This window comes from Lathyrus oleraceus, chromosome 1 (assembly GCF_024323335.1).
Source record: "Lathyrus oleraceus cultivar Zhongwan6 chromosome 1, CAAS_Psat_ZW6_1.0, whole genome shotgun sequence".
NCBI lineage: Eukaryota > Viridiplantae > Streptophyta > Magnoliopsida > Fabales > Fabaceae > Lathyrus > Lathyrus oleraceus.
Window position 1 is genome coordinate 337,707,081 of NC_066579.1, and position 12,540 is coordinate 337,719,620.

Consider the following 12,540-nt stretch of genomic DNA (forward strand, 5'->3'; position numbering starts at 1 on the left):
GCTTTGATCCCCTACCTCTAACCCTCACATTGCAAAGGATAATCCTGAGAAATTCACTTGAATTTGAGTTTAAATTTCCACTATTTTGAAATTCAAATCTCCAGGAATCCACAACCTTTTGAGCATTCAATCCTTCTTCTGCAAGCATTTGGACTGAGATCAAGCACAAGCAAGAACAAGATCAGTTGAATCCAGACCTCCATTGAAGGTATTTTTTCAGAAATTTTGATCTCTTCGATTCTCTCTAATTCTTGCTCAATTCTATTGATTCTTTGGTTGTCTGAAGTCCTACCAATGTAGGCAAGAAGATTGAGTTACTTAGAGGTCAAATCGAAGCAACTCAGTTCATGTACCTCAAATTTCAACTCCATGATCTCTCAATATACTTGGAGTTAGAGTGAATTGAGGCTAGATTCGAACTCAGTGCCATTTTTACTTTGAAATCATGTCCTTGATTTTAATTTTGGTGATGGTTATGACTGAACCAGTCCGGCGAGGTTCGCCGGAGAAGACAACCGGTCTTTGGCCGCTGGTGGTGTGCTGGATGGTTCTGAGCCATATGATCCTTTTAAAATGATCTAATCCTGAGCGTTCCTTTTGAATACCAACTGTGTGACGCGCTGACTCATGTGCACGGTGGAACGCGTGTTTTGATCCACTTGATTTGCCACCTCAATTAATGAGGGAGATCAAGTGGTCCACGTTTTTTATGATATTTTAGTTTTCATTTTAATTGCATTATTTTCAATAATTCATATTAAATTTAATATTGATCCAAAAAATATGGGACTTTCACCAAAAAATTTCAAATATTTTTCTCTTTCATATTCTGAATTAAAATTATTTTTTGGATCATTATTAATATTTTTCATGAATTAATTGATTTTTCATTTGTTTTTAATTGTTTAAAAATATTTTTAAATGTCCAAAAATTATGAATTTTTTTCTCCAAGGTCCTTTGACCTTGTTTGACCTATTATAAATCTCATGGTCATTTCTTTGGTGTTTTGATGAGATTTTAGGAATTGGACAAACCATATTTAATTTAAATGCACTATTTTTGTATTTTTAATTTGAATAAATGCCAAATAAATTTGTTGACCAATTATGATGACTTGTTGGTGTTTGACTATTGTTGTTGGGCCTTGATCAAGGTTGATTTGACTTTGTCAAATTAATATCATTGGATTTAGGGGATTGATGGAATGTACATTCCATCTCCCAAAATGAATGAATGATATTAATTTGGTAAAAGTCCTCCTTTGACCAATTTGTGATTTCATCCATTCCCCTCCCATTTCATCTTATTACCCTTCTTCATTCATTCCATTTGGCCTATGATATCTCAAAATCCTAAGGCTAGTTGATTGAAAAATTGACATGAGAATGGATGAGATTAGGCCACCCCTTTTGCATATTCTTTTTGTGTGTGGTATGTTTCATGAGCATAGTCTACTATACTATGTCTCTAACATGCATTAACACCAAAATTTTATTGCCTGACCTCAAATAGTTGTGACTTCTACATAAGTCCAATTACGATTGCTTAACATATCGCTAAATTTGTGACATAAAAGGCATAAGCATTCTAGTTAGTGAGATTGTAAGTCTTCCCTCTTTCATGGTATTGTGTGGAAACTTGGTCTTTTTTCCTTCCTTTGAAAGATGTCTTGGTTCAAGGATCCATGCTTGAGATAAGTGGGTTGAGTGTTCTCCAAAGAATGACTTCAATTAAAAAGCAAAAGCAAAGCAATACTAACTTCTAACCTATTAACTACTAACTTTTAATTTCAAGCCCTTTTCTTTAATGCCATTTAATTTTTGCTTTTATTCATTTGCCATTGTTCATGTCATTCTAATTGTTTATGTTAATGCAACTTCCACTTTGTCCATTTGGACCATATTGTGTGATATATTTTGTTTGTGTATACTTTGTTTGTTTGTGTGGTCTTTGACCATTAATGTACATAATAACAACAAAAAAAAACCTAAAAACTATTGTGTGGACTGTTGGCTTGATCTTGGACAAATGAACTTAGAATCTAGGCAATCTTCCTATGCTAAAGGACTTGGCCAATGCCAACTTGTTGAAGAACCAAGTGCTTGCAATTTGAAAATTCATCTGATACATCATTCAAGATCCTTTTGAGTTCATCTGGAACATGATCATTGTGAAGCTGTTATTTTGAACCTGTGACTTGTGGAATTCATCTGTTACATGGGCTATTTTAGAGAAGATCATGGAATGGATAAGCTTGGATGTGGCTATCTTTATTTGATGTCTTGCTTTTCAAGATAATATAATTGTGCATTGTGTTGTTTGATTCTAAAAGTCCAAGGGAATTCTGGGTTTCGATTGACATTCTTGTCTATTGGATTGCTACCCACTTGGTCAGATCTTTTCAACTCTAAACTTTTAAATTTTTGTACATAGGGTAGTCTCTTCATATTCTCCCCATTTCTTTAATTTCAAAATCTCTCCCTCCATTTTTTAAAATCTTCTTTGTGTGAATTATTTTTGTTCTAAAACTTTGACCACTTTTGCAGAAAGATAGAAACTTTGGGCTTATGCCATTGCATTTTCAAACTTCTTTTCTTAAATCAAACTTGTAAATAAACTTAACTATACTTGAACTAAACTTTCAAAAAGCCAAAAAGAACTAACTCATTCAAACCATTTTAGGCCTTTGCGCCTTTCAAACTTAAATTTTGTTAAAAGTAATGCATCCACTTTGAAATTACGAACTATGAGGTTTTGATCCCTCATTTTTATGTTGGTAGGTAGGCACAAGACCAAAGGTCTTGTCAAACACAAAAATATAATTAATGAATTCTTTTCTCATCCCCCCCATTTTATTTGTTTGTAAGCATCACTTTATGCCAAATACATATACACACAAAAAGGGTTCCCTAGGAGTACCTAGGACACTTTGGGTGCTAACACCTTCCCTCTGTGTAACCAACCCCCTTACCTGTAATCTCTGACATTTGATTAGTTTTGATTTGAGAACTTCTTACTTTTTGGGTTTTGTTCGTACTCTTTCCCTTTTCCTTTGGAAACAATAAAAGCGCGGTGGCAACTCTTGTTATTTGATCTCTAGCTTGTCAATAGCTTGATGATCATGAATTTACCGCTACATAAATTAATTGGCGACTCTGCTGGGGAGTAGTCTCCAATGGGTTTAACCTACCTTTTGTTTGTATATATTTGTATATATGTGATGTTTGTATATATGTATGTGTGATATAATCTGCTTGTTGTGCTTGGTGATCTCTGAATGGTGAGATAAGTTCTAACCCGAACTTGAGTGAAATTAAGATAGGGGGATGGTATAGTCATGTTCGACTTGTGTGGAGTAGTCCTTAACAAGTTGGCTTGAGATTCATCCGCTCATTGGAGACTCTTTTGGATTTGGAAATGTCACACAAGTATTTGTGGTTAGGCATTACTATTTCTAATTTGGGTCCGAGAAGCTGAGGATCGTAGAACATTTACTCCCTCTTGGACCATGGAACTAAGGTATCATTTGTAAATATTTTCAGACCATGGATTATGGGCGAAGGAACACTAAGAAGTATAGTTTCAGATGTTTCGACTTGAAAGAGTTAAGGAAGCTAGCATATTTTGTATTAGATCTCTTGGACTTCAAACAACGTCATGGGAAGCTTCTGTCCATCTTGTATGTTGATGTGGTTGAAGGACTCTTCAGTGTGCTAGTGCAGTTCTATGATCCTCTCTACCATTGTTTCACTTTCCCAGATTTTCAGCTTGTGCCTACCTTGGAGGAGTATTCTCATCTTTTGGGGATACCTATTTCTAGTAGAGTGTCTTTTAGTGGATTGGAGGAGACTCCTCAACCTAGTATTATTGTTGAAGCTCTTCACTTGAAGAAGTCTGAGATAGAGGCTCATTGGATGAAGAAAGGAGCGTTATTTGGGTTTCCATCTGTTTTCCTCATCAAGGAAGCTACTACCTTTGCTCAAGCCGGTAGTGTGGATGCTTTTGAAGCTATCTTGGTATTGCTCATTTATGGATTAGCTTTGTTCCCTAACATTGACTGTTTTGTTGATGTTAATGCCATTAGACTTTTCTTGATTGGGAATCATGTGCCTACTTTGTTGGGTGATATGTATTTCTCTTTGCATCTAAGGAATTCTAAAGGTGGTGGAACTATTGTCTGTTGCATTCCTCTTTTGTACAAGTGGTTTATTTCGCACTTGCCTCAGACTCCTGCTTTTGTGGAGAACAAACAATGTCTATGGTGGCTTAGAGACTTATGTCTCTCACTAAAGATGATAGAGTTTGGTATGACCCATCTTTAAGCGGTTTGGATATTATTGATAGTTGTGGTGAATTCTATAATATGCCTCTCATTGGTACACAAGGAGGAATTAACTACAACCCTGCTTTGGCTCTTCGTCAACTTGGGTTCCCCTTGAGAGACAAACCTAATAACACTTTGTTAGAAGGTCTTTTCTATCAAGAGGGTAAAGATCCCCAACATTTGAAGCAGAAGATTGTGCATGCTTGGCATAATGTGCATAGGAAAGGAAGATTCGAGCTTGGTCCGCGCAATTGTGTAGCTTTGGAAGCTTACACTCTTTGGGTGAAGAAGAGAGCTTTGGAGTTGAAGATGCCTTATCCTTGGGAAAGACCTATGTCTGTGGTTGTGGTTGAGCCATTAAATCTCCCTAACCAAGATGTAGAGGAGTTGGAAGACGCACTCGCCAAGATGAAGCAAGAGAAGGATATGTGGAAAGAGCGTTTCCGTGCTTTGAGCAAGAAGCATGAAGAGTTGCAGTTGGAGTCTAAGGACAAAGATGCACTTATTTAGCTACTTGAAGACCGAGTGACGAAAAGACAGAGTAAGGATCAAAATCAGCTAACGTCTATACACTTTTAGGATACGATTATAATTGTTCCCTAAAAACAACCAACAGATCCGTATTTTCTACCATGAACTACGGAGCTGTGATTTTCTCATTGCACTATGAGAATATGTAGGCACGAGGTTTTGAATCCTTGGCGGGCACATTCATTAATAAACTTATTTTCCCTTAATTAAAACCAACCGTAAATAATCTTTAGATAATAACACTAATTCGTGCAAAGAACAATCAAAATGGTTTTCGTTGAGTACAACGGATGTGAGGGGTGCTAATACATTCCCCTTGCATAATCGACGTCCTTACCTTATTTCTTTTTTCCTTGGGTTTTATCGATATTTTCCTTTTCCTTTAAGAATGAATAAAGTTCAATGGTGACTATGTTGTATATTCGAGCGTGCGATGTGCTCAAATATTTTTCGCGGCATGATAGTAATAATTTTTCAATTGTAATTAACAAACTTCATGATTAGATTTGTTAGTTAGAAGTTATTTTTGTTTGTTCCATTAGTTAGGCTTGATAGCTAATTCATCTTGATCCCTCCATATATAGAGGTTCACCTTTGTATATTAGCTAATGTTTTTCAATTATTTTCTTCACTTTCAAAGAATGAAGATGAGTTTCTTAATCATCAAGCTATCACTTTAAGATAATGTTACAAGAATAAGATAAGTTTCTTACTCCGAAGCAATAAAGATGTATCTACTAAGTGTTTAATGGATTGGGATAAAGAAGGAAAGTACAGAATATGTTGAGCCATAATTGGTGTGTTAGAAAGGTAAGATTGAGAATCGGAAGCCAACCCCCGAAATGGAATTGGAACAAAATTCTAATGGATTTTATAGTTGAATTACCCAAGACTATGAAGAAATAGGATGCAATTTGGACAGCCATTGATAGATCGATGAAGTATGCACACTTTCCACTATAGTACATAAAAATTAATGCCTTAAATTATTTGACTTAATTTGAATGAATATAAATATCTAAAACTTTTACACTGTAGTACATAAAAATTAATGCCTTAAATTATTAGAAGGGGTCACCTCACCGTTCATCACCTTTCCAAAAATCCTTCTGTTTTGGACCCTTAGGCCCTTCCTTTGGACCCCAATTCATCTCATAGTTCAGCCAATGTGGCTCTCTAATCTCTGACCCCAAATATTCAGCACCAACTATTTCAAACCCTTTAACCATATCCATCACCAACTCACTTTTACATGCATCATTCCTTATACCAAACCCTCTAACACCTTGCATAACACACCCTGGCCTAGGAAACAATGCATGACCATGCAATGAAGAATAAACCAAAGGTCTATTACCATTTTGGAATTCAAGCTCACATGAATCCACCCATTCACCCTTACTATGTTGTGATAAATAAACACTCCATAATTCTCCACTAAAATTGCTCACTCTTAATGTTACATGCTCCCAATCTCCCACGTGTTCTCCTTTACTCCTCAATGGAATGTTTAAGAATGCCACTTTTGCTCTTGCACCACCATTAAATGGATAGAAAACCCACATCACTATATCAGTGAAAGTTCCTCCTAGCATTGGTTTGACATGAATATAAGCTTTGGAACTTTGTAAATTCCCCTTCTTGACTCTTTCTCTCTCAGTTACATCCATAGGCAGGTCCAGCCAATAGTCATGGTTGAACCTCTCTATGGATGAGTATCCCTGAGGGAGGTTCGCACCGGTTGGTTCTATTGGACTCTCATTAATAACACCCTTATTTTTCTCGCAGAGTAATGCTCCATTGATGAAAAACCATTCCACAGAAGAAGGAAGGTAATTTTCCAAAGGGTGTAAGTACATATATGGAGAGTAAGCCTTGATCAATGTTTCAATTTGATGTAAATTAGGCATGGAAGAAAATCTATTATCATTGGTATTTTTCAAACAAACAATAGGCAAAGTTTGAGAATTTGTCTTTGTCCTTCCACTACATTGAGCTAGGAAGGTTCCTACACAAACACCTTTAGCTTCAATGCCTCCTTTGATTGGTCTAACATCATAAACATTGAGCCTCTTGTTTTCTGCTCCCCAAAGCTTCATTGACTTGTATTTGACACATTCATCAGTTAGGTCTGATCTAACACACATGATTCTGTCGAATGAAGGTTTATCTTTTGAAGTTGTGACTACATGGCCAACAACTTTATAGCCATTAGGTGCCATTGGTAACCAAATATAGACTTGTTCGTCTTGTTTGTTTTGCAGAGACTTTATGTTACATACCAATTTGTAATCAAGTGGTTTTTTCAAAGCTCCGTTCGCGGTTGAAGAGCTATCTTTCCCTACAAGAACCCAACCATGAAGAGGCTTGTTGTTAGGTTGGCAGTAGTGTCCTAAAACAAAGAAGCCATCGGATAGACCTGTTGGTTCAAAAAATGTAACTCCAAGATCATCTGGTCCACCTTCATAGGTTGTCCAGATTTTGTTGAACGTTGAAATTTGTGATACTAGTAACCCACCACCAAGGTCAATTATACCATTGGCAAATCCATCACCTATAAATAACAACAAAACCAGTAAAATAATCAGAAATATAAAGGGTTTAGCGATCTTTGCAACCGCGGTTCCAACCACGTATTTGCCTACATTTTGTTGCAATATTAAGGTTTGCATATAAACAAATAGGCACCATACTCATCAGAAAGTACATATACAGAAAAAAAAATGGAATATGTGTATACATCATGGGATTCATACATACCTGGTGGCCAAACTGGTATATCACCGGGAAGCTTAAATGTGGTTTCAATGAGTGGTCTTCTGCTTTTCTTGGAGTTCCTAGGAGAATTTGTCATTGCTGAGTGCTGTATCGGAAGGTTGAATGTTATATATTACCTAAAATAAATTTAAATGGGGTGCACTTTGGAAGAAGCATATTCTTTTCTTAAGACTTTGCTGCAAAAAAGGACTAAAGTAGTAATATAACAGAAGAATAATCCTTCAAATGTGAAAAAGTGATGTACTATGTAGATGATCAAGCACCTTTTTTGCTTGGTCTAGAAGAGATACTTCCTAGAAGAATCTGCTAGATGCTGGCTTTAACAAAATTGTATGAAATTACAATAAACTTCATAGAATGAGGAAGGAAAAAAGTAATTTTGAACCAAAGCTAAGGTTTATTTAGGTGAATAGAGAGCTTGTAATCCTCTATCCACTGCATAACTATGCATATTTCATCTTTTTCTTTTGAATTAATAGTTCCAATCTTCCCCACTGTGTAGCAAGTTAAAATTTAATGCAAGAAAAAAAAACCTTTAAACATCAAGACTTTTGATTGATTGAAAAGAAGCTACATGTGAAGTTGATTGATTGAAAAGAATTTTGATCAATTTGCAATTGCACCGATCACAGTGTTTTCAATCAATTTTGAACTTTATAAGAATCAATGTAACTAAAACAAACTCAAACTTCATCCCCGCTCCAATTATTCTTTGCCTTTGGACCTGTTGGCCCTTCCTCTGCAAGCACTTCTTTTGGCAAACCCCTAATAATACTTTCAAAACCATCTTTTAGCTTCCCTGGCAATAACTTCTCCACATTCTTCAACTCATCATCTAAACTATAGTCAACATGTGGACCCCACCCTCGAAAAAAATTCAACCATGCTGGCTCTTTAACCGATCCTAAATAATCTGCAGAAACCAACACAAATTTTCCCATATCCATAACATTTCTACCTTTATCAGTATCATCTCTTGCCCCTACACCATTTTTACCTAGCAGAACGAGACCGGCATGTGGATATGTTGCATGGCCATGCAAAGAAGCATAAACAACCGGTCTTTTTGTTGAATCGTTTTGGAACTCAAGTTGAGATGAATCAACCCATGAACCACTACCATGTTGTGAGAAATACACATGCCATAACTTGCCATCCAAGTTACTTACCCTTAATGTCACATGCTCCCAATCACCAACATGTTCGCCTATTTTCCCTAGTTTAATATCTAGAAACTTTACTTTTGCTCTTCCAGGTCCATTGAAAGGGTAAAAAATCCACATTGCAATATCAGTGAATGTTCCTCCAGACATTGGTTTCACATGTACATAAGATTCTGCGCTTTGTAAGTTTCCTTTTTTGACTCTATCTTTGTTTGCATTATCAGAAGGTAGGTCTAGCCAATAAGCACCATCAATGTTAGGATCCTGAGGAAGGTTAGTACCATTTTGTTGTATTGGAACAGGATTTGATTCTTCACCTTTCTTGTATAGTAATGCTCCATTGGAGAAAAACCAATTGACTGAAGAAGGTAAGTATTCTTCATCAGAATGTAGGTATAGAGTTGGCGAGTAAACTTGAAGTATTGCCTCGATTTGTTTTTGATTAGGCATGATTTTTGAAATGGAATTCAGGTTCTTCAAACATGAAACAGATGGAGGGTTAGTATTCCCACCATTTTGTGCAATGAAGGTGCCGATGCGAACATCAGGAGCTTGAGTTCCTCTATTGATTGGCCTGCCATCATAAAAGTTGAAATCATTGGATCCCCAAATCCATGAAGAGGACCCGCATTGATTTGTCAGGTCTGATCTGACACACATGATTTTGTCGAGGGGAGGTTTGTCTGGTGTTGTGGTGACAACGTGGCCTAAAGCTTTGTAGCCATTAGGCGCTATTGGTAACCAAATATACAAAATGGAATCTTGAGTAGCCTTGATGGATGCGGTGTTCGATACAATTGTGTAATCAACGGGTGGTTTTAAAGTGCTATTTGCGCTACTTGAAGAAACATCCTTTGCCACAAGAACATATCCAAAAAGAGGTTTGTTGTTGGGTTGGCTGTAGCTACCTAACATAGAGAATCCTTCCGGTATTCCAATTGGTTCGTATACTGAGGTGCCTTGATTGTCAGGTCCGCCATCGTAGGCACCCCAAACTTTGCGAAATGTTGATGCTTGAGACACTTGTAGCCCACCCAGATCAAGGACTCCACCTGCAAAACCCTTACCTGTAATGTATGTGGCAATTCAACACTTGCTAAAGTTAGAGTCTTCATTTTGTAGAATATATCACAAGGTGAGGATGACATGAGGGATACCTTCTGGCCAAGAAGTTGGTGCAGTTGGAAGCTTGAACGTGTAGTCGATGGGGCGAGAGAGGGACGGGGGCCGTGATCGCTTTCTCTTGAAGATATTCTTATTCTCTGCAAAAAAAAACATGTGGTATGATAATTAAATGATGGATTAATGCAAAGAGAATTAGATTATTTCATAATAACTATTAAAAATTTATATTGAATCTAACTCTTTTCTGATCTTATTCTCTATTTTCAACGTGCAACATGTATTTTTTATAATAGTAATCATAGCAGAGTTTTTACATGAACTACTGGTTTAGCTTGTTTTTTATTACCTTACATCCCTTTTAATATTTGATGAATCAACAAAATATGATAAGTTATAGTATCATTTAATATGTCTTATCTCTAATAAGAATTTGTATACTGCAAGTTGGAATGAACATATAAATATAAAAAAAAAAATTTATTGATTTTTTAATAAAAATATAATTTAAAATATAAAAAAAATAAAAAATGCAACAAAATGTGATTTTTAAATATTAATGGATTTTAAAAAAAAATTATATAAAACTATTTTACTATTTTTTTCAAAATGTTACTTAATAAAATCTCTAGCTAAAAAAAGTTTACTTATTAAAAATCTTCAGGTATATGACCCTTTTGTTTCTGTTTTTTATTTTTTAAATAATTTTTATAATATTATATATTTTTATTTAAAAATTTTAAATGAAAAATTTGTTAAATTATTCTTAAACTGATATTTTAAATATTTTATTATTTTACTATAATTTTTTAATATTAAAGTTTTAAAAAATTACGTGAATTTAAAGTTATTTCGAATTTGATATACTTTTTAAAAAATTATGAGTTTGACTATGTTTTAGTATTTAATAATATATATTTATATCATATAATGTCAAAATTAATATTTTAATTTATAAAACACGAATTTAAAAAATAATATATATTTAAAAAAAAAATTATAAAAATCATTTTTAAAAACACAATTTTTATTATTATTTCAAAGCTAAAACAAACTGCAATATATTCCTTACTTTTGCTAGGTTGGAATAGAACCACAATTTCAAGATATCCAACAAACCGGTGAAGCCGGTTAGTACTAGTATGAATGTGTATAAAATAAAAAACAAAACTCTTCCATCATGATTCATAAAAGCAAATTTTTTTTGTCATGTACTCTAATCACGGGACTAACACTAATTTAATTACTTACTATACAACTTTTGGTTGGATTATTATGTATCAACTAGTATTTAGTTATGTATCATTGTCGTATACGTATAGTTTTTTCACCCAACACCCAAGTAGTATAGCTTTCTCCATTTCCATTTTTATATTTGTATCTAAATGTGAATAGAACAAAACAAACATGGCAATTTCCAACCAAGAATTCAGCAAACAAAAAACCAAATAAATAAATAAAGATAAAGTAAGAGTTGCAGAGAAGAAAAGTACCTAAAATTGAATCCATTGGTGCAGCTTTAGCAACAACTTCTATTGCTTGAATTGCCATGAAAAGCACAACACAAACGCAAAGAATCCCCACATTCACACCCATTTTTATAATCCCTACCTTCTTCTACACACTCACAAACACCCCAGATCTCTATATTTTTTGTTCTCTCCCTTGAAAGTTGCAACACTTTTGGTTATAATGAAGTTAGGAGAAAAAGCACAAAGTTGTTAGTTGTGGTTGATATTGTTAAGTAATCACAGTTGCACTATAAATATAAGTGAGGGATGAGTTGGATTTTTGGTTAGATCCACTCCTTGTGTTGTCTGTCTTTATTAAATTGGGTTTTTTTTTCTGAAAAAGTATAGCATTATTATTTTTCTTGCTCAACTCTCATTTCCCACTTTTGGTTATGAGGGTTATTTGTCTTTCTTTTTATTTTTTTAATGGAATTACTTTTTGGTTTTTTCTTGAGTATGCTATTGTCCCTTTCATTAAGGCTGAATCACGGGGAAAGGTAAAGGGTATATCATGGGATGAATAGTATTTTAACAAAAACAAAAGTTAAAGAAAAGATAAGCACGAATGAATGGGCGATTAAAATTTTTAAAATGAGTAATGGAATGGGTTCAGTTGAGATTGCTACATAGTACGGATTATTAAGTTAGATATAATTAATTTAACGAATCGAATTAATTTATTTAATTAATATATTTAATTTTTTTATTCATATTTAATTTATTTGGCTCATGAGTTAAATTTAATGATTTAATTATCGAATCAAATTTTAAATTATCATTGAATTGTCTCGAATCATCCTCAATAGTAAGCACCCTTATCGCAAAACATCTCTTACACTTATCTGATCCGCACAAAAGATCTTATATGATCTATAGTATGGGGTTCTAACTCTTCAAATACTCCATAATCCTACAAACCAAAATTAAATCTAGTCTCAATTTGATTTCTTATTTCCCTCTTACAAGCTCCCAAACATAACTAAAAATATATTCATCTAAAGCACAAAAGATTCTTCCTAATACTTGTCGTAAAACTATTTACAATTTTGGATATTATACTGAAACTCAGCGCCTTCACTCAAAATTACAAGCACTCTTTCAGATTCAAGA

The 12,540-nt window shown here is 34.4% G+C and overlaps 2 protein-coding genes across 2 annotated transcripts; both read right to left on the reverse strand.

The window, feature by feature from the left end:
• Positions 1-5,774: 5,774 nt before the first annotated feature.
• Positions 5,775-8,019, reverse strand: LOC127134866 (hypothetical protein At1g04090). The gene is made up of 2 exons (XM_051061831.1): positions 7,617-8,019; positions 5,775-7,410 (listed from the first exon to the last, which is right to left on the reverse strand). Exons 1-2 carry the CDS (start codon positions 7,708-7,710, stop codon positions 5,936-5,938), a joined length of 1,569 nt encoding a protein of 522 aa, XP_050917788.1. The 5' UTR covers positions 7,711-8,019; the 3' UTR covers positions 5,775-5,935.
• A 149-nt stretch (positions 8,020-8,168) lies between these two features.
• Positions 8,169-11,806, reverse strand: LOC127134850 (hypothetical protein At1g04090). The gene is made up of 3 exons (XM_051061830.1): positions 11,413-11,806; positions 9,955-10,059; positions 8,169-9,864 (listed from the first exon to the last, which is right to left on the reverse strand). Exons 1-3 carry the CDS (start codon positions 11,513-11,515, stop codon positions 8,318-8,320), a joined length of 1,755 nt encoding a protein of 584 aa, XP_050917787.1. The 5' UTR covers positions 11,516-11,806; the 3' UTR covers positions 8,169-8,317.
• Positions 11,807-12,540: the final 734 nt, after the last annotated feature.